Source organism: Mustela nivalis (genome assembly GCF_964662115.1).
Source record: "Mustela nivalis genome assembly, chromosome: 7".
NCBI lineage: Eukaryota > Metazoa > Chordata > Mammalia > Carnivora > Mustelidae > Mustela > Mustela nivalis.
In genome coordinates, this window is record NC_139026.1 from 51,261,585 (window position 1) to 51,289,136 (window position 27,552).

At 38.9% G+C, this 27,552-nt stretch overlaps 1 protein-coding gene across 2 annotated transcripts in view; it reads right to left on the reverse strand.

The window, feature by feature from the left end:
- XPOT (exportin for tRNA) overlaps positions 1-24,356 on the reverse strand; it is a 48,034-nt gene extending 23,678 nt beyond the window's left edge. The window contains exons 1-12 of one of the 2 annotated variants that reach the window (XM_082738294.1): positions 23,887-24,356; positions 20,039-20,172; positions 14,020-14,102; positions 11,094-11,150; positions 10,121-10,190; positions 9,145-9,363; positions 5,714-5,898; positions 5,446-5,614; positions 3,738-3,974; positions 1,932-1,970; positions 1,738-1,800; positions 670-794 (exon numbers count right to left, since the gene is read on the reverse strand). In XM_082738294.1, the coding sequence (XP_082594420.1) occupies positions 670-794; positions 1,738-1,800; positions 1,932-1,970; positions 3,738-3,974; positions 5,446-5,614; positions 5,714-5,898; positions 9,145-9,363; positions 10,121-10,190; positions 11,094-11,150; positions 14,020-14,102; positions 20,039-20,098 (1,307 nt within the window). In that variant the 5' untranslated portion in view covers positions 20,099-20,172; positions 23,887-24,356. Of the gene's footprint in view, positions 1-669; positions 795-1,737; positions 1,801-1,931; positions 1,971-3,737; positions 3,975-5,445; positions 5,615-5,713; positions 5,899-9,144; positions 9,364-10,120; positions 10,191-11,093; positions 11,151-14,019; positions 14,103-20,038; positions 20,407-20,628 lie in introns of both variants that reach the window. The other variant, XM_082738293.1, reaches the window with a different exon arrangement.
- Positions 24,357-27,552: the final 3,196 nt, after the last annotated feature.

Consider the following 27,552-nt stretch of genomic DNA (forward strand, 5'->3'; position numbering starts at 1 on the left):
ATGAGATCTGAGTATAAACATTTTCTATAACACTGACAAAAGCCTCTTTAATTAAGAAGTCATAGCAATTATTAATTTTAACAGGCAACAAAATTCACATCACAAAAGTAGAAATAACTGATGTGATCCATTTTTGTTTACATTGCAAAGAGCAATGTTTCCCCACAAGGAGGATGATAAATGGAGATAACAATGATATGGATGGAGCTAGACTGTATCATGCTAAGGGAAAAAAGCCAGTCAGAGAACAACAAATACACTATGATTTCACTCACATGTGGAATTTAAGAAGTAAAACAGGTGAACTGAGAAAAAGGAGAGACAAACCGAAAAACAGACCCTACGACAGAGAACAAACAGATGGTATCCACAGGGGAGGTGAGTGGAGCGATGAATCAAATACGTGATGGGGATTAAGAGTACACTTGTCATGATGAGCAATAAACAACGTACAGAATTGTTGAATCACTACAATGCACACGTAAAACTAATATAACACTATGTTCACTATACTCGAATAAAGAAAAGATGAAGACAAATGCATTGGTTCAGAGATACAGAAAGATCTTAGTAAGTAACAAAGATTATTTATGTGACTCACTTATTGTAGACCACATCACAGAGAAAAGGAAGGAGGTAGAATAGTTACAAAAACAGTAACAAACTTACTGCAGCGTAGAACTAAAAACTCTGCGCACAGAAGCCAGCAGTAACTCTGGTGAAACTTGAGCAAGCCTGTCCAACAGTAACTTCAGTTGTTTTCTATACTCTACAAACATGGCTTCATCTTCACCCTAAGATATATTTAAAAATTCTTATTTTAAAACTTAAAAGACCCTAAAATTCATGTAAGTCGTTAGTTCTCATATAGTTTTCTGCATTTCTAAATGTAATATGTATTTTCATTTTTTCATTAACATTTATTTACATAGGAAAACTTACTATGGTCAGTGGCCTTTCCTCTCCTGCCCAAAAGGAACTATTTCTGAACATAGCCCTAGATCTCAAAAGCCTAGAGCCAGGAACAGTATAGATAGGCGAATGGGTTCACACTGGGCACACATAGAGCCAGAATGGGTTCACACTGGGCTTTATGATAACTTCACCACCTTATTCATACTCCTTGTATCTTGTAATACTCTATGAATGAGGATATATAAATAAATATAAACAAATCTGGTTCTTTGCAAGTGCATAATGCTTTGGTTATCATCACCATTATCTTTTATAGTCCAAGATTTTTGAAAGCCTCAGGTGGGGAGTTAAACACTTAGCATGTTGCAAAACAGTGTGATGCTTGAGTTGATAGAAAGCACCTGATGATGATCCTTGTGCTTGAGGCTAAATGCCTCACTGGCAACCCTGGATGATACTTATAAATACAACAAGTCCAGAAAGCTGAGTGACTCATTTGCACATTCCCACAGACTCTTAACAATCTGACGTCCACTGACCAGGCCCCAAATGTGATAAGCAATGATACTGTCAATACTTTACAAAGTTCAATGCTACAAAGTGTTTTAAAAAGGGACACAATACCAAAAAGGTTATTTTTTGAAGGTATTATGAAGGCTTATGAAGCTTCTATTAATTCCACCTAAGGTTGAGGTCAATAATAAACATGTGATTATTAAAATACTTCTTACTTTAAAGCACTCTAAAATAATCAAAACTTAAAATGTTAACTTAAGTAAATAATGACTTAAAAATGATTTCTTCCCAATGTAAAATCCTTACCTCATTTTCAAAGTTATATTCTTCATCATAAGTCAGTTTTTTCATAACGGCCAACATGATTGCCTAAAATTAAGAATAAAATGTCTTTTGTCAGTTTCCTTTTATCAGATATATTTTGAAATTAAGCTGCATTTCAAGACAGACTGCAGATACAGATTCTGGTATCAGTTTATAAGCAAAAAGAAGTCAATTACCTCTACGTTAGCTTTTTGCTGATCCGAGAGCACTGGAAGCTGTTAAAAAGTAAGCAATAAGTTTATAAGGTTTCCTAAAATCATACTTGCTTATCAAAATATTTTAAAGATTTTATTTATTTGAGAGGGAGCACAAGCAGGGTGGGGAGTGGGAGATGGGAGAGTGAAATGCATACTCCCTGCTGAGCAGGGCTCAATCCCAAGACCCAAGGATCATGACCTGAGCCCAAGGCAGACTCTTAACTACGTGATCCACCCAAGCACTCCTCAAAATATTTTTCTAATCAATCAAGATATTTTAAAACATGCACACTTCTTTGGAGGGAGGTTTGACAATACCTTTCTATATTTCAAATGCACCTAACATAAGATCTAGCAATTCTATTTCTACTAAATAACTTGACATTAGATGAATTTTAACTTTAAGCATATTTATAATATATTTACCGAAGAAATTTATAGGACAGTAAAGTATGGTCTTCTCTTGTTTTCAAGCAAGGCAAAAAAAAAAGCTAGAGGTCCATTAAGAGACACACAGTGGGATTACCAGGAGTCATTTTAACTATTTTCATATCTTCATGTCTTCCCATTACCTAAAATTCCTTAAGGTATGTAGGCAGATGTGTGTTTCATTTATAACAATAATATGGAAGGTAGTATTTTAAGCTTAACTTCATTTAGTTAATCAAATGTAAGTAAAATAGGAATGGTTTTCTCATCTAATGACATAATGGGAAATTACTAATTTTTAAAAGGCTATGAGCCATAATAAGGAGACTATTACCGTCTACATTTTAAGTTCTTAGTGAAAGCAATTCTCCAAGAGAAAATTTTTAATTGAAAAAAGCTGCTTGGGGGCGCCTGGGTGGCTCAGTGGGTTGAAGCCTCTACTTTCGGCTCAGGTCATGATCCCAGGGTCCTGGGATCGAGCCCCACATCGGGCTCTCTGCTTAGCAGGGAGCCTGCTTCCTCCTCTCTCTCTGTCTGCCTCTCTGCCTACTTGTGATCTCTGTCTGTCAAATAAATAAATAAATCTTTAATAAAAAAAAAAAAAAAAGAAAAAAAGAAAAAAGCTGCATGTAAGAAATGCTCTATATGTAATTAAAATAATAAACAATGTTTAACAAGATTTCTACTATATTTAAAACAAAAACAGGGGTGCGTGGTTGGCTTAGTCGGTTAAGTGTCTGACTCTTTTTTTTTTTTTTTAAAGATTTTATTTTTTTATTTGACAGACAGATACCACAAGTAGGCAGAGAGGCAGGCAGAGAGGGGAGGAAACAAGCTCCCTGCTGAGCAGAGAGCCCAGTGTGGGGCTCGATCCCAGGACTCTGAGATCATGACCTGAGCCGAAGGCAGAGGCTTTAACCCACTGAGCCACCCAGGCGCCCCAAGAGTCTGACTCTTGATGTCAGCTCAAGTCTTGATCTCTGGTTCATGAGTTTAAGGCCTGCCCTGGGCTCCATTCTAGGTGTGAAGCCTACTTAATAAAAAAAGAAAAAAAAAAAGAAAAAAAAATAACAAAAACATATTCAAAATGAAAAAATAACCTAAACCTGTAGCTTTTAATTAGTTACCAATTTTTAATTGGTTAAAGCCTAGTGAATTTTATAACCTGGCTATTCTCATTTCTGGCTAAGAAGTTGAGTTGGGGGAGAGACGGAAGTACATTACTATTTAACAGTAAACATCATTAGCTAGTAGAATTATGGGTATTTTCTTCTTCTCATTTTTCCTGTATTTTCCAATTCTCTATGGCTTGCTTATATTATCTACTGGGCAAAAAAGAGTAAAACAAGGACTCACCTGTTTCAAAATATGAAGATAATCGTAACAGAATCCAATAATGTTAGAAGAGATGTCATCATCCTCATGAATTAGTAGCTGCAGCATCAGTGCCACTTTTGTTTCAATAGCTTGTAGTGCCTCTTGAGCATTCTTGATATCCCCATTCTTAATTAACTTAGTCCAACTAACTATCAATGACTGTCCCATTCCATTTACCAGCTTAGAAAATCTGGCTAGAAAGTCAACATCTTCTTCCTATTAAGCAATCAAGAGAGACCTCAATTTAAAACCACCCACATAAGCAACAAACAAACAAACAAAAAACACCCACATAAAAGGAAGAAGAAAAACTCTGAACTTTAGTATGAATCAAGTGCAAATTCTAAGATTCAATTTTAAGCTAACACTAGACATTTAACCATTCTACCACTTGGACTGAAAAATTTTTAGAATTTGAATTCTACTATTATTAACCACTTGTACTCTTTCAAGCAATTCTTTTTAATGGTTATAGACCTATAGATAGTGCCAAGTTTATAAAGCTTAAAAAAAAAGAGAACTGTGGTTTCAAAACCTTCCTTCTAAACTGTTCAAGTTAGGGGCACCTGGATGGCTCAGGGAGCCTGCTTCCTCCTCTCTCTCTGCCTACCTCTTTGCCTACTTGTAATCTCCATCTGTCAAATAAATAAATAAAATCTTAAAACAAAACAAAACAAAACAAAAACAAAAAAAAACCCTGCTCAAGTTAGTAAACATGCTGTATAAGTTATGTCATATTACAGTATGTGTAACAATTTATAACAATTTGAGCCTTAACTATGCTGCAAAGTGACAGAACTGCTATTATAACTACCTGCCTAAGGTCATACCAGTGTGTCAGAACTCAAACTTCAGATTGTTATCATTAATTATCCTTCTTTTTTTTTTTTTTTTTTAAAGATTTTATTTATTTATTTGACAGAGAGAAATCACAAGTAGATGGAGAGGCAGGCAGAGAGAGAGAGAGAGGAAAGCAGGCTCTCCGCTGAGCAGAGAGCCCGACGTCATTAATTATCCTTCTGATATTCTCATATAGAAAGAGATGTTACCTTCATCATCTTAGGTCTTTTACCACAGACTAAATAAGACAATTATTAACAATGTAAGAAAATGTTACTATTCTTCTGTCAGCAAGAATAACACTAAAGCTGACATAACAACAAAACAGATTTCTTACTAATTTTTTTATCATTGTCACAGTAAAATAGAAATCTTCAAATTCTGTTTCTAAATTACTTACCACACCCAGAGCCTTCATTCTGTTGGGCCTAAATTCCAACGGCTCAAATGAGTAACAATTCAAAAGTATAGTAAAAATGTAATATTTATAACTAAGTCTAGTTTTGGTCAAAATATATTGGCATATATATAGTATAGTTCTTTGCTACGTAAAGTATAGACCAGTAGTATCAGAATCAACTTGAAGTTTGAAAGAAAACCACAAAAGCAGGTAACATCCCAGATTTCAAGTTTAATAACTGGTGTAAGGCCCCCCCCCTATCATGGGGGCCAATGCTACAGATAACATTATGGCTTTCTGGATACAATGTTTCCTTATAGTCACCGAGAATTTAAAAAAAAAAAAACTTAAAAAAAAAAAAAAAGAAAGAAAGAAAGCATGTTTAAATTAGTACCTTTCCTACTTTGTTGTAGCAATTCTCAAAACTTCATACATAAATTTACTGACCTGGTCAATGCTGAAAAATCCAGCAGACTGTAATACTTGACACAAAGATTCTACTAGTTTCATTTTATCAACAGGATCCATTCCTTTATTTACAATTTCAAATAAACAGTCACATGCTTCTTCCCGTAGAACTTCTATTGACATATGACCTAGCAGCATATTTATAAACCTGGAAATAGAAGGAAAAAATTGTTAACAGTGTTTTCAAATTCATGAGTTTTACATACTGTATTCTGTAGGTCTATCTTTAAAGTACAGGAATACTTACCTATCATTGGCTATAAGGGATAAGTCTATCCAAGAGACATAAGCCCCAACTACTTCAAGGCACTGACATGTCACTTCTGAATTAGTATACTGATAATTTTGTAAAATTTGGTACCATGATTCCACCAAGTTTGGAATGCACTGTTCCCTCATGGTATCTTTTATTAGAGTATTCCTACGAGCCTCCTAAAAAAACAAAACAAAACACCTTATGTGCACAGTAGATTATCACACAAACTAATTTTTGACATCTGAATACTTGTGCATAGTAGTATCTCACAATTAAACTTCTAGACTTGTTAACACATTCCCTGCCACTATTTCCTACTTATCAACTCTAAAATCATATCCTGTGATTCTTTTAATTTCCTTTTTCCGTTGTATTCCTTAGAGCCAGATTTAAGTCCTTATTAAACACACAATGAATAAGCATTACTTAGAAATCTAAAGCATATGATAAAAGGTACTTCTCAATACTATGCAAACATGATATTTAAACTACTTAAGAGAACGGAAATTTATTTTTATTTATTTTTAATTTTTAATTTTTTTTAAAGATTTTATTTACTTATTTGACAGAGAGAGATCACAAGTAGGCAGAGAGGCAGGCAGAGAGAGAGAGAGAGGGGGAAGCAGGCTCCCCGCTGAGCAGAGAGCCTGATGTGGGGCTCGATCCCAGGACCCTTAGATCATGGCCCAAGCCGAAGGCAGAGGCTCTAACCCACTGAGCCACCCAGGCGCCCCTGGAAATTTGTTTTTAATTAAAAGAATTTTTTTTAGTATAGTTGACATAAGATGGTACGTTAGTTTCAATTGTACAACACACTGACTCAATATCTCCATAAATTCTGCATGAATGGCAATAATTATTTTATTTTTATTTTTAAATATTTTTATTTGACAAAGTGAGAGAGAGAAGTAGGCAGAGCAGCAGCCAGAGCGAGAGGGAGAAGCAGGCTTCCCGCTGAGCAGAGAGCCTGATGTGGGGCTCGATTCCAGGACCTCAGGATCAAGACCCGAGCCGAAGGCAAAGTCTTAACCCACTGAGCCACCCAGGCACCCCTCTTTTTTTTATTTTTAAAAAAGATTTTAAGTAATCGCTATAACCAACAAGGGTCTCAAACTCACAACTCTGAGATCAAGAGTCACATATTCCACCTACTGAGCCAGCTAGGTGCCCCAAGAATGGCAGTAATTTTTTTTCTTTTTGAGAAAAGGATAGAGAGCGATGGGTGAGGGCGAGAGGGAAAAGTGAGAGAGAGAGAAAGAAAATCTTTTTTTTAAATAAAAAGATTTTATTTGATCTGTTCCATTTCTGACCTGGGCCGGTTCACCCCTCCTTAGGCAACCTGGTGGTCCCCCACTCCGTGGATGTCACCATACTGATGCTGAACTTAGTGTGGACACCCAATCGGCATAGTGCACTACAGCCCAGAAATCCTGGGCTCAAGCGATCCTCCTGTCTCAGCCTCTCGAGTAGCTGGGACTATAGGTGCATGCCACCGTGCACAGCAGGTTTTGAGAGAGAGAAGAGAGAGCACATGCAAGCAGGGGAAGAGCAAAGGGAGAAACAGATATCCCCCTGAACAGGGAGCCTCAGACAGGGGCTTGATCCCAGGACTCTAGGATCATGACCTGAGCTAGGCGGATGCCTAACCGAATAGGCCACCTAAGCACTCTGAGGCTCTTAAGCAGGCTCCACATCCAGAGTGAAGTCCAACCCAGGGCTCGATCTCATGACCCTGAGATGATGACCTGACCCGAAATCAAGAGTTTGATGCTGAACCACCCAGGCACCCCAGGAATGGCAATAATTTAAATGTATGATAATAACCTTTAACATAGGGGTGCCTGGGTGGCTCAGTGGGTTAAAGCCTCTGCCTTCAACTCAGGGCATGATCCCAGGGTCCTGGGATCAAGCCCCGCATTGGGCTCTCTGCTCAGCGGGGACCCTGCTTCCTCCTCTCTCTCTGCCTGCCTCTCTGCCCACTTGTCATCTCTGTCAAATAAATAAAATCTTAAAAAAAAAAAAAAGTTATATGACATATAATGACCTTACATTATTATATACATTTGAATCAAGCAATTTCCTTTTTTTTCTTTCTGATCTTTTCTTTTCTCTTTTTTTGAATCAAGCAACTTCTACTGTGTTAACATTAAAGAAAAAGTTATATGGGATAATAAATAGAGAAAGACTATGGTGATGGGCTTTATTACTAAGAATACAGAAGAAACTAGCAGATTCATTAGCAATGATTCCTCCTCACTGAGTAACTATACAGCAGTAGTAAATACAGACTACATTTCTCTAGAAATTCATAAAACAGAACCAATTTGTGTATTTTATTGGAGAAAGTGCTTGCATAGTTAAGAAAATCTAAAGTAAGGGTGCCTGGGTGGCTCAGTGGGTTGAGCCGCTGCCTTCGGCTCAGGTCGTGATCTCAGGGTCCTGGGATCAAGTCCCGCATCGGGCTCTCTGCTCAGCAGGGAGCCTGCCTCCTCCTCTCTCTCTCTCTGCCTGCCTCTCAGCCTACTTGTGATCTCTCTCTGTCAAAATAATAAATAAAATCTTTAAAAAAAAAAGAAAAAGAAAATCTAAAGTAATACTCTAATTTCAACATACACTTGGGAAAAAAAAAGCCCAGTTCAAGCTCCTTTGTAAAACAAAATTCAAAATGCTGGGTGAATTTAGAGGTGCCCAGCTGGCTCAGTTGGTAGAACATGTGACTCCTGATCTCAGGGTTATGAGTTCAAGCCTCACTTAAAAACAAACAAACAGGGCACCTGGGTGGCTCAGTGGGTTAAAGCCTCTGCCTTCAGCTTAGGTCATGATCCCAGGGTCCTGGGATCAAGCCCCACATGGGGTTCTCTGCTCAGCAAGGAGCCTGCTTCCTCCTCTCTCCTCTCTCTCTGCCTGCCTCTTTGCCTACTTGTGATCTCTGACTGTCAAATAAATTAATAAAATCTTAAAAAAAAAAACCAAAACTAGAGAAAATTCAGAATTTTTTTTAAGATTTCATCTATTTGTCAGAGAGAGAAAACAAGCAGGCAGAGCCAAAGGCAGAGGGAGAGGCAGACTCCACGCTGAGCAGAATGCTTGATGCAGGGCTCAATCTCAGACCCCAGCATCATGACCTGAGCCAAAGGCAGATGACTGACTGAGCCACCCAGGTACCCTTGAATTTAGAATTATTAAGAAAATTTGAGGGTAGCTTAATTGGAAGTGTATGAGACTCTTGATCTCAGAGTTATGAGTTTGAGCCTCACACTGGGTAGAAGATTACTAAAAAAATAAATATGCTTTAAAAAAAAAAAAAGCAGAAAGAACAGAAAATTTGTTTCCAAAGAAAGACTTTCTGCTCTTTTATTATGTGCCCATCATCTCCTACAAAATCCACATTAAGAACTAACAATTAATGGGAAGTTACTTGCCTCTGATGTATGCACCACATCACGATCCACCAACTCTGAATCAATAGCCATGAGGATTCGGAGGTACAGATCTACTCCCCTTGGATTTAGGTCCACTACTGAGAGAATGTCAAAAAAAAATTTGGGCCATCTAGTGAGATATTCTGTAACAAAAAGTAAGGCGAAGACTTGGGCTGCTTTATTTCGTATAAAGGTCTTCTCTGGTTGGGGATTCAGCATCTGACAGAGAGAAATAGTTCATGAAATTAAATGTAAGCTGTAAAGTCTCAAAAAGTTTTCCTATTTATCATCAACAGGCAAAAACTCACCAAGCCTCAATACGGTCTAGATTAGCTATGCAACAAATATGCTGGAAAATTACCAAAGTAATTTAAGTGATTACCCAGATGGAAAATAAACAAAGGTGCTATGTTTACTTCTTATTCTCATACTTTTAAAGAAAAGTTTCATGTGCAGAATTTTATTAGTTTTTGGTTCTACTAGTTAAATTGTTTTTCTTCTGTTTGCTCTTTAAGAAAAATAGAAATTCTAGCTACCTAACTGCTTCATATGCTAAGATTAAAATTAACAAAAAGAACTAATGTGAATAAAGAACTCTAATGGCTTTCTTGTAAAGGGCTCTTTGTGAAGAAGCTGTCTAGGAGGGCTCACCTTTAGGAGAGAGCAAAAAAAAAAATCTGTCTTTTTGTCAAGTAGTTAAAACAAAGTAAAACCAAAAACAACAAAAACCTACCTTAAAACCAAGGTTTCAACATCGTGTCATGTAAAGCATAAAAGTTTCAGTGATTGATATAATTTTAAATTACTGCTAAGTTTCATATACCCAAGATCTTTGAAATCAGCACTTTCTAAAAAAGCTATGGGGTCAAAGGGAGGATAAATGATGAACATTTCTAAGGCAAAGTTCTAAACTCTTGCAACACTAAAAATTTAAATATCTGGTAACTTAATGTACTGAATGAAATTACTATTTTACCTGAGCTTGAAGCCAAGATATGAGCGTCTCCCTAATTAGTTGTTGTTGAACAGTAGTTAGTTCTGAATATCTGTTCAAAATAGAGAAGAAAAATAATGACGGCTATATTTGATGTCTGTGGTTTAAAAAGTAACAGCCTCATATATCTGAAAGGGAAAATTTGTCTAACACTCAATTACTTAAAATTTCCTAAAAGAAACTGATCATGCTTCTCATCATGGCTTAAAAGAAAAGATAGGGGTGGGCCCAAAAGGTAGCGTCATTGATCTTAGTTTGATTTGTGGTCCAGTTCATGTTAAAATAAAATGACAGCTGTGGAATTTCTCAAATAGAAATACATCTACATTTTGAGGTCTGTGGCTTACAGAATAAATCAATAGGCAAATGAAGGGCCCTCTAAACAGTGATTAACTGTTTTTGCTTATTTAAAGCAGGGTTCTAAATACAAGTGGCCGGGGCACCTGGGTGGCTCAGTGGGTTAAGCCGCTGCCTTCGGCTCAGGTCATGATCTCAGGGTCCTGGGATCGAGCCCCGCATCGAACTTTCTGCTCAGCAGGGAGCCTGCTTCCTCCTCTCTCTCTGCCTGCCTCTCTGCCTACTTGTGATCTTGCTCTGTCAAATAAATAAATAAAATCTTTATAAATAAATAAATAAATACAAGTGGCCATGTTGCCACTAACCTCTAACAGAGTTGGCTTACAGAAACAGGTCTGGCATTGCTAGATCTTCTGATTTTTCCAGAGAAGCTCGAAATGAATTTTTTCTGTGAAATGTCTGGATTTTTTATTTGTAATCAATTAACTCAGTATTTTTAAAACACTTGGGTAAATCAAAAACACATCTATAAACTGGATGTGTCTCATACACCCTCATTTACAGCCTGTATTATGATTTTCCCAAAGAGAGAAAAACTAATTTAGAAAGTGACCTCTCCCCATATATTTCAGAGTCAAAACAGTGAGAAGAGCCTTACTTGTATTTAACTTGATGTTCTAGTACTTGAAAGCAGAAAAACTTTATGTGATCATCACTGAAAATGAAAAAAGGAAAATCAGATAAGCAGAATATAATTTAAAGAAAAAACAAAAGTAAAGTACTAGTGAAACATATTTGAAAAGTTTCTCAAACAAGACCTCTGGCTTACTTTCTACTTAGTGATCTCAATCATTATACTGTTTAGAACTTAATTATTCCATGCTCAATAGTTCCATTAAATCTCACAAGCAAAACAATGAAAAAAAAGTTAAGATGCACCTTAAGTAAACTGCAAACAGAAAAAATTTCCCTAAATTCTAGATGTTAGGATTACAGGAACCGCTCCTACACTTTACAGTAGAAAGGCTAGGTGTAAAATGACAAATGGTCACACAGCCAGGAATTGAGTCAAATCAGAGATGGTAACTCGTCATACCTAAAATTCAATCCTACACAGTTCCACTGCAGCCAAATCCAAAACAAGCAGGGTCACACAGACTGGTAGTTCAGCCTCAAAATTTATATAGAAAACCAAGTTACAAATATACTGCCCTTATAGAAAGGGCAGAAATCTACCAATTATCTACTCTCAAGCTGTCTACAGGGCTGATACAGAGTTAGTCACAGTGAGCCAGCTACAATCTCTGACAAAAATCTCTTTAATGAACAACACTCTGTTCATCCAAGATAGCTGGTTTGGGCCGGGCTTAGTCACAGAAAACAATTTTCATAAATAAAGCTAACTGGTCAATATAAGAATAGACAATAACTTAGACTAAATGAATGAATTAAATAAAGTAATTTCACACACAAGAAGATGAAACAATCTTTAAAAGTTTTAAGTTAGGTTTAATCAGCACCTCTTGTAAGTAAGAACTTAAGGTTTCTATTCTTTTTTTTTTTTTTTTTTTTTTAAGATTTTATTTATTTATTTGACAGACAGAGATCACAAGTAGGCACAGAGGCAGGCAGAGAGAGAGGAGGAAGCAAGCTCCCTGTTGAGCAGAGAGCCCAATGCGGAGCTTGATCCCAGGACTCTGGGATCATGGCCTGAGCTGAAGGCAGAGGCTTTACCCACTGAGCCACGCAGACGCCCCTAGGGTTTCTATTCTTAGCACAGATGACACTGAAGCCTTAAATCAAGTATACAAGACTCTTGTTTTCCACTCAAAAATAAACTATAGGAATCCTTTAATTAAAAGTCAGATCCTTAAAAAAAAAAAAAAAGCCAGATCTTCTACACTCCCAAGCATATAGTATATGTTCTCAAAATTAACTCTCACTAGAGCACTTGATTCTGATTGTAAAAGGTGGCAAGTATGATAGCCACAGAATGCTGAGGATGTCAGCTAGAAGCATCACTAATATCCATGGGCACCTATTCCCACCAGTGAGTTGTTTACTTATAATTAGTGAGCTGTGTTTCCCTAACCCTTACTATGTCAGTCGTAGGTCTTTTTTTAATTATGTAACTGAATTAACTATTATATAAACTAATGAAGTGAGTGTGAAAGTGCTGATTTTTGGAAAAATTAAGTTGAAGGCTTTGGAAAGACTTCATAGAAAGTCATATTGCAAAAAGGAAAAACCTTAGAACACTAATTCAAAGGGATACAAGCACCCCTATGTTTATACCAGCATTATTTACAATAGCCAATATATAAAAGTAGCCCAAGTGTCCATTAATTGATGAATAAATAAAGATGTGGTGTACACACACACACACACACACAGGAATATTATTCAGCCATAAAAAGAGTGAAATCTTGACACCTGCAATGACATGGATGGAGCTAGAGTATATAACGCTAAGTGAAATCAGTCAGAGAAAGACACCCTATGTTTTCACTCATATGTGGAATTTAAGAAACAAAAGAATGAACAAAGGGGAAAAAATGAGGGAGAGAGAGAGAGTGACAAATCAAGAAACAGACTTATATAACTACAGAGTTTAAACTGATGGTTACCAGAGGGGAAGGAGGGTATGGGTGTGAGTTAAGTACATGATGGGGAGGCGCCTGGGTGGCTCAGTGGGTTAAGCCGCTGCCTTCGGCTCAGGTCATGATCTCAGGGTCCTGGGATCGAGTCCCACATCAGGCTCTCTGCTCAGTGGGGAGCCTGCTTCTTCCTCTCTCTCTTCCTGCCTCTCTGCCTACTTGTGCTCTCTCTGTCAAAGAAATAAATAAAATCTTAAAAAAAAAAAAAAAAAGTACATGATGGGGATTAAGGAGGGCAGTTGCTATGAGGAGCACAGGGCGTTGTATGGAAGTGGTGAATTACTACACTGCATGTAAACTAACTAGAATCAACATAAAATTTAAAAATTTAAAAAAATTTTTAAAAAGGGAATGTGTGTATTTGATGTGGGCTAGATAACCAGAAGATTTAGGAGAGGTAGAAAACAATAGCCAAAAGTCTAGGAATCTGTACTAATCGTTCCTCAATCCACTAGAGACCGAAAGTAGAAATTATAGAGGATGGATCACTGAGTGTGATCTTTGCAAGAAAGATGAAGCAAATGCTAATGGATAATACATAAAGGAAAGACCTTGGCCCAATATAAAAAGATTGCCAACTGAGTGTTTCTATACTTTAAAATAAAAATGCAAGATACATACAATTCATGATTACCTCCTTTGCCAACTTTTTAGAAAACCAACGATCACTTCCCATCTTAAGAAGTTTTTACTGTACTGTATTTCAGCTGGGATCTGCTCTCAGATACACAGCATAAGGCAAAGTCTAGTTTTGCTGAAAGTTAATCCCGGAATGGCCAAATTACTGGTTTACTATTTTTCTCATTTCTATACTAAATGGTTTTCCAAAACACAAGCCATAAAAATGCTTTTATGAAAACATTTTCTAAATACAGGTCTCACAGAAATTTAAATTCCTCTAAGTCATATAAATTTTCTTATAATTACCTGTATGTCCTCTGGGCTAGAGCTTCTGCACACACTTGCCAGGCATCTGGGGAAATCTTTAATTGCTCAAAATAGGCCAGGGCCTGTAAGATTACGAAGGTATAAATGCATTTGGAATAGTTGATCTCAGTGCCCTACTGATATTAAAATATTCTAAGAGTAACTAACCAATAATAAATCAGTCAACCTGAAGAAAAATAGCTAAAACACTGAATTCTGGCTTCTGTATAAGTGCAACTACTGATCATTCCTAGAAAAAAATTTTAAGTTCAAAAAAAATTCCATCAGTTAGATACTCAAAACTGTTTCCTTATAGCAAAGGAGACAACATAAAAATGCTCTGCTGACTTCAATGCGTAATTAGGAGTATTAAGAGAAAAAATATACAAGTGCTATGCTCAGGTCATGATCCTGGAGTCCCAGGATAGAGTCCTTCATCGGGCTCCCTGCTCAGCGCTCCCCCATCTCGCGCTCTCTCTCTCAAATAAATAAAATCTTAAAAGAAAAAAAAAAATTCTTAAAAAAAAAAAAAGAAAAACCAGGGGTGCCTGTATGACTCAATCAGTTAGGCATTCAACTCTTGATTTCAGTTCAAGTCTTGCTCTCAGGGTTCTGATGTCAAGTCCTGTGTTAGGCATTATACTGGGTGTGGAGCCTAGTTTAAAAAATTAATTAAAAATAAAAGTAGATAAAATAATAAAAATCTTGAAAAAAAATGCACACACACACAAAACAAAATGAAAAAACCCAAACCAAAATTAGAGTTCAACTGTATGGTACAAATTTTGGAAAAGTATGAATAATTGAAATGCTTTAGGAAATGTATCTCATTTCATGAATTCAGGGCTCTGTTATGTGAGTAGATATACTCCAGGGGCACCTGGTTGGTTAAGTATCAGCCTTTGGCTCAGGTCATGATCCTGGGGTCTTGGGATTGGACCCCGCATTATGCTCTCTGCTCCACGGCGGGGGGGAGGGCAGCTTGCTTTTCTTCTCCTTCCCCCAACTGCACTATCAAATAACTAAATAAAATCTTAAAAAGAAAAAAAAAAGTAAGTATACTCTAGAATGGATGCAGCACCAAGTCCATGGGCTCTTTACCAGATTGTGGGGAAAATGAGAATTACTTCTGCTACTCTTTTCCATTAGCATGCTGCAACTGGAATCAATGACAGATGCAGATGTCACATATGACAATGGACAAACAGTAATCCTAACAAGCTGTGAAAAGTATCTCAGTCAAGAAAATCACACAAAAACAGTGCTAGATAATTCTAAAGCAACTGTTGTACTGATCAGATTTCAAAATCATGTAGAAAGAACATTAAGCATTATAGAGGAACCTCTTTTTTTTTTTTTTTTTTTTTTTTAAGAGAGGGAGAGAGAGGGGGTAGGAAGGGGCAGAGGGCAGAGGAAGGAATCCTAAGCAGGCTCCACTCCCAGCACAGAGCCCTATGTGGGGCTCTATCTCACGACCTTGATATCATGACCTGAGCCGAAATTGAGGGTTAGACAATTAACTGACTGAGCCACTGAGGCGCCCCTAGAGGGGCCTAATTTTAATTAGTAAATATTCTTTAAAACTGTGGTTTGTGCCCCACTAGTGATGACATCAATTTTATAGGTCTTCATCCACAATAAAAAAATGAAAAACAATATCAGAGTGCATTACACATAATAAAATAACTTATTTTGATTCACAGACCTGTACCCCTGGGACTAATAATACATTATATGTTTATAAAAAATTTTTAAAATTATTAAAAAAAATTAAATGCATTCCAAGGATGGAAAAAAAAGTAACTTATTTTGGGTAAATTGTTTTAGTTGTGTATGCATATATATACTATATACAGTAAAAATATATATTTAGTTATGTAAGTCTATACAAACACAAAGGAGTCAAGATGTAAAATTTTTTTCCTTTTAGGTTAGAGATTTTATTTATTTATTCGACAGAGACAGAGGGAACACAAGCAGGGGGAGTGGGAAAGGGAGAAACAGGCTTCCAGCCAAGCAGGGAGCCCAATGCAGGGCTTGATCCTAGGACCCTGGGATCAAGACCCTGGGATCAACGCAGATACTTAATGACTGAGCCACCCAGGCGCCCCAGGTTAGAGATTTTAAAAGAAATCAAAAAAGCTCTGTTAGAGTTGTATGAATGGGGTAATGGGTTTTCATATGTGGTCTCACTCGCTGCTCCCACTGATAAGATCCATGTAAATTAAGGTAAGGAGATGAACATCACCAGTTATTATCCTAAGTATAAATAATGTCTGTCTTTGGAAATTAAGAACAGAAGAACCCAGGTGCTGCAAAGAACCTAATTCAGTTGTCAACTAACAATATTCCTGAAACCTAGGTTTTCCTTTAGGAACATTTACTGTCCCATTTAAGGACAAGGTGGAAGCCACTCAGGTATGCTGCATTACCACCTCATATTTCACTTACCAAAAAAAGAAGGCGGGGGGATTTAGGGGCTAGAATTATCACTGACATACCATTTTCTTTAAATAATGGCAAGTTTTAAGCCAAAGACAGTGATTCCATTAAAAAAGTGAAAATAGGGACACCTGGGTGGCTCAGTTGGTTAAGCAACTGAGCTTAACTGGGAGAGTCCCACATCGGGCTCCTTGCTCGGCAGGGAGCCTGCTTCTCCCTCTGCCTCTGCCTGCCATTCTGTCTGCCTGTGCTCGCTTGCTCTCTCTGATAAATAAATAAAATCTTAAAAAAAGAAAAAAAAAGTGAAAATGATATGAAAGTTTTGTGGGTTTGTTTGTTTGTTTTTAAAGATTTTATTTATTTGACAGAGATCACAAGTAGGCAGAGAGAGAGAGGAGGAAGGAGGCTCCCTGCTGAGCAGAGAGCCTGATGCGGGATTCGATCCCAGGACCCTGAGATCATGACCTGAGCCTTAGGCAGCGGCTTAACCCACTGAGCCACCCAGGCGCCCGAAAGTTTTCAGTTTTTAATTAAAGTCTTTGCATTCTGAGTGCATGCATTACTAGCATTTTTGGTTTTTTAAAGATTTATTTATTTGAGGAAGAGCAAGAAAGTGTGGGGGGAGGAGCAGAGGGAAAGAAGAAAGATAATCTCAAGAGGACTCTCAGTTGAGAGCAGAGCCCCAGTGTGGGGCTCGATCCGTCAACCCTGAGATCATGACCTGACCGAGACCAAGAGTCAGATGCTCAACCAACTGTGCTACCCAGATGCCGCATTTACTGGCATTTTTAAGTGAAATTCTGTGGCAATTATGAACAAGTCAAAGCTTTTATCATCTTTTCTTCTATTTCATACCTTTTCTCTAATGCTCTCCTGCCTCTAAGTGGCAAGAGTCAATTTAGTTACTGTCCCTGAAAAAAACAGAACTACAGCCAGACAATGGAGAATTGGGGTTGGTAGACAGTTATGATCAAAATTGATTATGTTCCACTACTCTTGACTTCCAACATCAGAACATCAGAATTCACTTTCCTTAAGATTCCTTCTTTTTTTGTCCTAATTAAATCTGTTACTCGGGCTGGCTTAATGGATATCAAATTAAGCCTGAATTTGGAAGCTTAACATCAACCTGTAGCTGAAAAAAAAAGAAAAAAAAAAAACAAAAAAAAAAAAAACCCAAATCTGAGGCTGACAGAACTAATTTTTATTGATAAAAAGCACAATTGTGTATTAAGACCACTAACAATGCATTGGATTTACTTTTCTGAAAAAGAAAAATTATTGTGTATTTAAGAAATTTGTTGGATAGTGGTATTTAATTAAAAAAAAAAAAAAAAGATTTCCGGGATGCCTGGGTGGCTCAGTGGGTTAAGCCTCTGCCTTCGGCTCAGGTCAAGATCCCAGCATCTTGGGATCGAGCCCCATTCTGGGCTCCCTGCTTAGCAGGAAGCCAGCTTCTCCCTCTCCCACTCCCCCTGCTTGTATTTCCTCTCTCGCTGGGTCTCTATAAATAAATAAATAAAATCTTATAAAACAAAACAAAACAAACAAAAAAAACACAAATGATTTCCAAAAAGGATCATAAAAAATAACAAAAAGGCTATTTAATAACTGAACAAAATAGTAAAAGGCTTTTAGTTATAGTCATGCAATACCAAGGTAAAGGTCTATGCTACTTCAACTATGTGACTAAGGCTTTGAAGGTAGGCAGCTTAAACTCTTAAATAAAGAAATTTAGCTACATACAGAAAACATGGCATTTATTTTATTTATTTTTTAAGATTTTATTTATTTGAGAGAGAGAGGGACAGAGATAGAGAATGAGAGAGAGAGAGAGAGAGAGAGAGAGAGCGTGCGCACAGGAATAGGGAGGAGAAGGTGGAAAAGATTCCCCCCGAGCAGGGAGCCTGATATGCAGCTTGATTCCAACACCCTGGGATCATGACCTGGGCCGAAGGCAGAGCCTTAACCAATTGAGCCACCCAATCCAAAAACATGGATTTTATTTCTAAAAATATTTTATTTATTTATTTGAGAGAGAGAATGAAAAAGAGATCATGGAGGGGAGAGGTCAGAGGGAGAAGCAGACTTCCCATTGAGCAGGGAGCCTGACATGAGACTCAATCCCAGGACTCTAGGATCATGACCTGAGCCGAAGGCAGTTGCTTAACCAACTAAGCCACCCAGGCACTCTGCAAAAACATGGATTTTAAATGTCTTTTGATGTCTTAACTAGTTTGTTAGGTACCTTGTTACTAGCCAGATTACTTAAATCTCAATCCCTGTTATTTCCCTTTATGAGGATGGCTGGTTACTTATTTAACAGCAGAGGCACAGAACCATGTTAGATATTACTTGAAGGTTTTTTTGTTTTGTTTTGTTTTGTTTTACTTAATAAAAGTTATCCGGGGATGCCTGGGTGGCTCGGTGGGTTAAGCATCTGCATTCGCCTCAGTTCATGATCCCAGGGTCATCAGGCTCCTTGCTCAGTGCAGGGCCTGCTTCTCCCTCTGCCCCACTCCACACTTGCAGTCTCTCTCTCTCTGACAAATAAGTAAATAAAATCCTTAAAGAATAAAAATAAAAGTAAGAAAGTTCTTCCAAAAAATTCTTTGGTCACCTGGATGGCCCAGTCGGTTAAGCATCTACCTTTGGCTCAGGTCATGATCCTAGGGTCCTGGGGCTGAGTCCTGCACCAGGCTCCCTATTCAGTGGTGAGTCTGCCTCTCCCTCCACATCTACTCCTGCTCACGCCTGCTCACTCACATTTTCTCTCTCTCTCTCTCTCTCAAAAATAAAGAAAATCTTAAAAAAAAATTCTCCTTAAAAGCACTACAAAAACTGCAATAATATTTAGTGAGCCTGTTACCCTCATTAGGTGATTTATAAAAAATATCCTTTGCTATGAGAAGCAGAAAGAAAAAATGCTTCTCCTTCCTCTTACCCTGTACTTCAAAACACCCATATCTTTTAAAAAACTTAATTATAGGCTTATTCTTTAAATTCTTCTTTTATCATTCAGCTATAGCCCTGATTACAGGTATAGTCCACAACATGTTTAATTATTTATTTTTGCTCAAATATCCCAGCACCTCATAATGGATTCCTTGTCATCTAATCATTTTATGTAACTTAAGACATGGCATATAACCACTAATTTACATGTCTGCCTGGAGTAAATAACAAGGATGCTAAATATCACCAACATGAAGGTTAAACAACTCGTCCAGACCAAGTCAGGAAATATAAAGATAAAATATGCACGTCTGCTATTATGGAGAGTTCCTTGAGCAATCCTTTGCACTGCAACTTTTAAATAATTAGAAATAATGATTGATGTGACATAAAGAGCTGCCCTGAATTACATCAGATTTTAATACCTTTCTTGAGCCAACTAAAAAGAACATCAATCACAATGCTACCATTTCTGTATTCAGAATATATTCAAGTACTTCAAATTTGTCTCTGTTCATTTCTACTCAAATGAAACCTTTATCATCAAATGTATTTTGTTTTTAAATCCAAGCCCTCTAATGCAAATTTGGGTTAACAACCTTTAAAAGCTAACTTAACTTACCCTTTGTCTGAAGTCTGAATCAGCATTTGGATTTAGCCCTAAAAGAGCCTGTTCATCCATCCCTGCTGCTATTCTTGGAGTTTTCTGATTACAACAGGCGTGCCCTCTGATCCCACAGAAGAATCCACAAACATCTGCACACACAAAAAAAGAGAAAGAAAACAATACTTGATAAACAAAACTGACACTTATCCAGAATATCATTGTAACAAGTGGATGACATTACGCAAAGAAGTGTAAATGTTGAAAGAACTTCTTTTGAAACTAACCCAAATTACAACTAAAGGAACATAAGTCTCAGAAGAAGGCGCCTACTAAATACTCCACAATATGTAATTTCTAAAAATCTAACATATGGAATTAATGTTCTCAAATTTTCTTTTTTTTTTTTTTTTTTTTTTTTTTTAGATTTTATTTATTTATTTGACAGAGAGAGATCACAAGTAGGCAGAGAGGCAGGCAGAGAGAGAGAGAGAGGAGGAAGCAGGCTCCCTGCTGAGCAGAGAGCCCGATGCGGGACTCGATCCCAGGACCCTGAGATCATGACCTGAGCCGAAGGCAGCGGCTTAACCACTGAGCCACCCAGGCGCCCTCAAATTTTCTTATTCTTCAGGATCAAGTATAGAAAGTAATTACTTTCTACTTTAAATAGAAGCATCTGATCTGTGTGGTATAATCATCCCCAGTACTTAAAAGTGCAACTCTGCAACTATATTAAAATACGACACATCTAGATTCTTATACTAATTTGCCTGCTTCCATTTACCAATATCACAAACCTTTAGTAAAAAAAAAAAAATAACTTAGAGTGGTTGACTAAATAGTTAACCTTGGAGTTCAATATCCTTACTTTAGAGTCTATCAAGTACTTCAAGATAAGTCAAATGAAAGAGGAAGGAGCAGAAGAGAGAAAAACCAGTCATTTAACTTTTAAACAACAGACAGGATAATTTTAGAAATTTATTTCAAAAACCATTTTTTTAGTCTTTGGAAAGCAATGCACTTTTTCATAGTGTAGGGTCTAACATTCTCAAATAAGAACACGATTAAGCCCCAAAAGGCAACTTAGTTTTTGATAGAACATATAACTGAGGGAACACGGAACAAATTCTAAATGATGTGAAAATCACATTTATTCTCTCAATGCCTATGAGGTAGGGAGAACATGCTTACCCCTCCATCAAAAGGCTGTTGGGCTTTGTGACTGTGTGTGTGTGTGTTTTAAAGATCATAAACCAAAGAGAAGATCAGAGCCTAAAGAAGTCAGGAGACTGAAAGCAGGGGGTGAGGGCGCATAGCATTTTGGAAACGGTGAGGCCAGTATCAGATCCAGGTTAGAGGACGCCAACTACAATATGCTTTTCTGTCTTCCCTTGGGTGTGCCTGAAACAAGTAAGTCAGGGTGTGCGCTTAGAGCCCTTTGAGGGAAAAGCTCAGCTTTCTCTTGTGATTACTATCATATGTTCAGACTACAGCAAGGCAGGACCCACTGCCCTCAGGGTTAAGATGCAAACTCTTTTGAATGACTCCTCACTATTCTGCACCCCAACCCTGCAAGGCCAGTGGTATTCTGCCTTTCATCTTTGCACTCACTGCTTTTCTTGTTACTTGGTTAACCCCTGCCTGTCCTTCAAAATTCAGCTTAGAAGTCCTCTTTCAAGAACACTTCTTTGACCCCTATTGTCCAATTCTTCCAAACTGGATTAAATGCCCCTCTTAAGTGCTGCTATGTTGTCACCACTGCCTACTTACCAGTTTTCTCTCTATAATCTTAAAGGGAAAGACTGTCTTAAATATTCCTCATTATATCTCTAGGACATAGTACAACATAGACTTTGGGTCTGGAAATACCTGGGTTTGTACTCCAATTCAGTCATTTTCAAACTGGGGCCACACGGACAACTAGGAAATGTGAAAGAGAGAGCCCTAGAGAGGGGTCATCATAGAGATAAAGTGGGAAAGACCATCTATCTCAAAAGTTGTAAAGACCTCGGTGAGATAGGTATGTAAAGGATGTCTAGCATATAGTGGGCCCTCAACAGATTATTTATAATTCCGAGCTAGTCACATGAGGAATGGGAACTACTTAGAGCAGTCCAGATTTATCATTTCATACTAATAAACGGGCATTTGAATAGATGGGAAAATGCAAAAAAAGGCAGTGGTTTTCCTCCCCATCCTTGCCATAAATGACTAGAAAATTTGATGATTCCCTGGAAAAAACGCATACACAAAAAAGAAAATTTGAATTTCTGTGAAATCCCAGGTTAAAAAGTCCTATGGCGGGGCACCTGGGTGGCTCAGTTTGTTAAGCATCTGCCTTTGGCTCAGGTCATGATCCCAGGGTGCTGGGATCAAGCCAAGTAGGGCTCCCTGTTCAGCAAGGAGTCTGCTTCTCCCTTTCCCTATGTTTTCTGCTCCCCCTGCCTGTGCAGCTGTCAAATAAATAAATAAAATCTTAAAAAAAAAAAAAAGTCCCATGGGGCTCCTGGGTGGCCTCTCGTTTAACAGACTGCCTTAGGCTCATGCCCTGATCCCAAGGTCCTGAGATCTCTATCTTCCTGCTCCCTTCTCAGCAGCGAGTCTGCCTCCCTCTCCTGCTCCCCTCCCCACACTTGTACTCTCTCAAATAAATAAATCTTTAAAAAAAAAGTCTTAGAAAAGATTCCTTTAATTTAGGGAAAATTCCTTAAGCTTGGTCAAGTCACTTTAATTCTATCAAGAGAAACAGCACTGAAGAGAAACAGTTCTTAAAAAACCTGGTCAATAAATAACCTAAGGAAACATAAACTTGTTACAGTTGTCAGTAGAGAAAGAATCCCCCACAGAGAAGGAATTTGCATAATAATCAATATGCAGTGCAACATATCCATAAAACGGTGAATTACCCACATGTGTGCAAACAACTTAAAAGTTACAACCTGTGCAAAAAAGGTAACAGTTCCCTCAGTTAAAGGTTGTGCATGAACACATAATGTTCTAACGTGGCACAGACGTGCAGGCTTAAACATTTGTTACAATGCGATAAACATTTCAATTACGCATCTAGTAAATGTTTTGGGAGAAGGTAAGCAACATACTTAAAATATTAAGCCCTAACTTTTCTTTGATAGCCATTAAATAAAAAAAAAAATCAAACAATCAGGGGAAACTCCTTCACACCTACTAGAGATTGTTCAAAGACCAGGACTGAATCTTTCCAGTCTTTTAACACCACGCTGACAAGTCGCTTTAATAAAACGTAACTTCCCCCAGTAACAACTAATTAGCACTTTCAAAAAGTACTCTGTTTCTTCTGGTTACAGGGAAACATCACGCTTGCCTACCCTACAGAACTGTGAGGAAGGGAAGAGAAGAAATGGCGTGTCTGTGCTGGCAAACTACTACACAGAAATAACACTTTTCTCCTTTTTGTCCTGGGGGGGGGGGCGTAGGCAAAGCAAGTTTGAGGTCTCTGCAGTTGAAACTGGAGGGACACGCTGTTTTACAAATGACGCTGGCCACTTTTACTACATTAGCGGCCAGAGACGATGCCGACCCTCCTCGGCCGCCCTTGCCTCCTCCTCATCCCCTCTCCGTTCCTCCCCAAAGGAAGCCTCGTGGCAATTCGGGTGATGAAACACCCGGCAACGGGCGGCCACGCACTCGGGACGCGCTCCGCTGCTACGGCCGCAGCTCGTACCCACCCCCACCCAGTCCGCCCAGCCTCGGGGCGCGCCATGGAGGGCCCCCGCCCGCACCCCTCCCCGGCGGGGGGCTCCCCGGGCCAGTCCGCCCGGCCAACTTCCCCGCAGCCTCGCGCGGACCAAGCCGGGTCCGAGTCCCGCCGCCCCCGAGCTCCGAGTCACCTTCCCTATCACTCCATCCCGCCTCCCCGCCTGCACTCCCGAGGGCTGGTCAGCGGAGCGGAGCGGCGCCGCACGCAGGGAGCGGGGAGAGCGGCCCTCGTCCTTGTCGCCGTCGTCCTCCGCCACGGCCGCAGCGCTAACGCCGGAGACCGAGCAGGCTGGGGCCGCGCGCCGCTCCGCGTCCCCTGGCGCCTTCTCTTGCGTGGCGCCCGGCCGGCAAGCTAGCAAGCGGGCGGGCGGGGTCGGCGCCCCAGGAAGGGAAAGAGCGCGAGGGGCCGGCTAACGCCGCCGCCGCCGCCTCCGTCGCCGCTGAGTCAGCGCGAAGCGCGCTCCCCGCGTCGGCGCCGCGCGGCCCAGCGCTAGCAGCCTCATGGAGAGTGCGGACGACAGCCCGCGGGCCCTGACCCGGAGCCTACAACTCCCGGCATGCAACGGGCAGGCGACGCTTCCGGGCGCTCGCCGGGGCCTGTGGTGCATGCCGGGATGGGGCGTCCGGCACGAGTCCCTCCCATCCCGCTGAATCTCGCGTGGGTCCTCACCGCCGGTCAGGTGTGCTTAGAATGTTTCATAAGGGCTTCATTAGCTAGTTGGCAGGTTGGAGTACCGAGCTCTTGGGATCCGGATGACGTAGTCCAAACCACGTGTGATTTAGGCGTTTAATTGCTCTTCTATGGTTCCACGTGTTTAGGGGCCGGAAGTGTGAGGATCCTCTCAGGAGCGCTGAAAATTCCTAAGCTTCTCTTTAAACGTACTAATATGTTACCGTTCACGAAGAGGAGAGCATCCTTAGGGAGTTCTACTCGTAAGTTACTTTTCTGGTACTGCTGCTTCGTTTATTCAGAGGCAGTATTGGCTCAAGGTGTGCGCATTTGAATCCCCACCCTAACCCAACCCCTTTTTCCTCCCACACTTGATCTCAGTTTCAGGCACTTTACATAATCTTACCTGTACCTCCGTTTACTCATTTGTAAAATGGGGACAACAGTAGTACTGATCTTAAAGGGTTCTTGTGACGACTGGGAATAATATATGTTTGCACACAGTAAGTGCTCAATATTTAGGTTTCACTGTTGAGTATTTTCTACTGGATACAGACTAGGTTGCAGTCCCTCAGACTACAGTGAGGAGCAAACAAAACTTGGGAAGGGAAATTCGGAAAAGAAGTAGAATACAATTAATGTAACAATTAAGCAGCTACATTTGTTTAGTGACCCACCGTGTGCAAGACACTACGACATGTATTTCATATATACAATATTTTCCATCACTTTTGCATCATGTTTGTAGTTTTAAAGTGTCAGACAAGGATTCCTGTCCTATTTCAGTGTATCTTCAGAGTCTAGCATGTAGGACAGTGCCAGCCTGTAGTTAAAACTCAGTAAATATATAATTGCATAGATTGATTCTTAAATTACCTGTCTGTCAACTATGAACTGTGAAAACCCAATATTAATCCTAGTCTGAGTGGCTCCAAAATCTTTAATATAGTCAGACTATGCATGCCCCATTTACCTATTATCTACAGCTTATCTATAGTTTATCTAATGACATTGGCCCTTTATGGTAGTTCAAATACCTAGGATTATAAAAATCTTTCAATTTTGAAAACTTACATTATTTTGTGTGATTTTTTTTTTTTAAGATTTTATTTATTTATTTGACAGACAGAGATCACAAGCAGGCAGAGAGACAGAGAGAGGAAGGGAAGCAAGCTCCCTGCTGAGCAGAGAGCCTGATGCAGGGCTTGATCCTAGGACCCTGGGATCATGACCTGAGCCGAAGGCAGAGGCTTTACCCCACTGAGCCACCCAGGTGCCCCCAAAACTTACATTATTTTGAAATAAAGAAGCACTTGGTGGAATCCAACCAAAGAGGACCAGAAACGGTTATTAAATTTGACCACTTTACAGTCTGGCTTTCTCATCTCAGACTAATATAAAATGCCAGCTATTAAAATGGTTCATAGGGATGCCTGTGTGGCTCAGTTGGTTAAGCATCTGCCTTCCTCTCAGATCCTGATTCCAGAGTCCTGGAATGGAGTAGGAATCCCTGCTCAGCGGGCGAGCCTGCTTCTTTGCCCTCCCTCTGTCTGTCTGTTCCACCTGTTTGTGCTCTTTCATTATCTCCATATCAAATAAAGTCTTTTTAAAAAAGTTTATAAATAAGACATTTTAATTTAAAGCGTGTATACTTGCATATAGCGTTTTTACATATTAATTGCCAACGTTTTGGAGCATTTATTATGTGCCACAAATAGCTTTAAGTGTTCCTAAATTAATCCTCACAACAATTCTGTGAGGTACTATCATTATCTATGAGGTACTATAAGGTACTATCATTATCTGTATTTTATAGATAAGGAAACTGAAAATAGCAGAGCTGAGATTCAAACCCACTTCAAATGTACTCAAAGGTTGTTATCTCTAGGTGGTGAGATTGCAGATGATTTTTTTTTTTAATTTTATTTATTTATTTGAAAGACGGAGATCACAAGTAGGCAGAGAGGCAGGCAGAGAGAGAGAGAGAGGGAAGCAGGCTTCCTGCGGAGCAGGGAGCCCGATGCGGGGCTCGATCCCAGGACCCTGGGATCATGACCCGAGCCAAAGGCAGCAGCCCAAACCACTGAGCCACCCAGGCGCCCCGCAGATGATTTTTTTTTCTTCCTTGTACATTTTTGGATTTAAAAAAAATCCTCCATGATGTGATGTTATGAGCACAGTCTTATTATATAAGACTGGTGAATCACTGAACTGTACCTCTGAAACTAATAATACCTTATATGTTAATTAATTGAATTTAAATTTTTAAAAAAGTAAGTAAATAAATAGGCCAAAAAAAAAAATCCTCCACAGTGACCATGTAGTATTTTCATAATCAGAAAAACATTTTAAAAAACACAAAACTACTTTAATAAAAGGAAAAAAGAAATAGTTTCATTCACTCGTTGAGCATTTATAAATGCTATGTCCCTTGGGAAGCATTTCCAGATTTCTTCAACCAGGTCTGTTTAATTGTTTTTTTGATGTTGCTTTTTTAAAATCCTCTTTTATGTCATGAATATATCTTAATATGTTTTGTTTTGTATTAAATTGGTGTGGTTGTCTTTCTTGTGACTCAATTCTTGAAGATTGAAAAATCTTATTTTGATTCTGTTTATGGATAGTGATTTCTCAGTAAATATTTGTGAAATGCATTAAATTGAATAAAAAAAAATGCAACTGTGAGCTGTTAACCAATGAGTTCTGTGTCAACTTCTCTTCCTCACATGCTTCATCTTGATGCTTGTAAAGTCCCGTGCCATTGTCACCAAAAGCTCACTCATTCAAGATGGGTTTTCTGGCAGAGAAGGAAATTGAAAATTAGGTCAGGTAAGCTGTCTTTACTTGTCCTAGTCCAATCATTGATTCTTCTTAGAGAAAGTGGGTGTGAGGCAGGAAGCCTCAGGCAGAATAGAGCATTGAAGCATTATTTAGTATAGGAAAAAGTTTTTTATTTTTTATCCAAAACATGGTATAGTCCCTTAGGCTTCATTATAATGACATCTCTCCTCCATGTCAGTTGATTGCTAATTGTTAATAGTTACTTAAATAGTCGGTACCCGTTGATACTGAATAGAAACACTGAGAGATTCCTAAATCAGACACCTTTAAATATTCAGTTTCTATT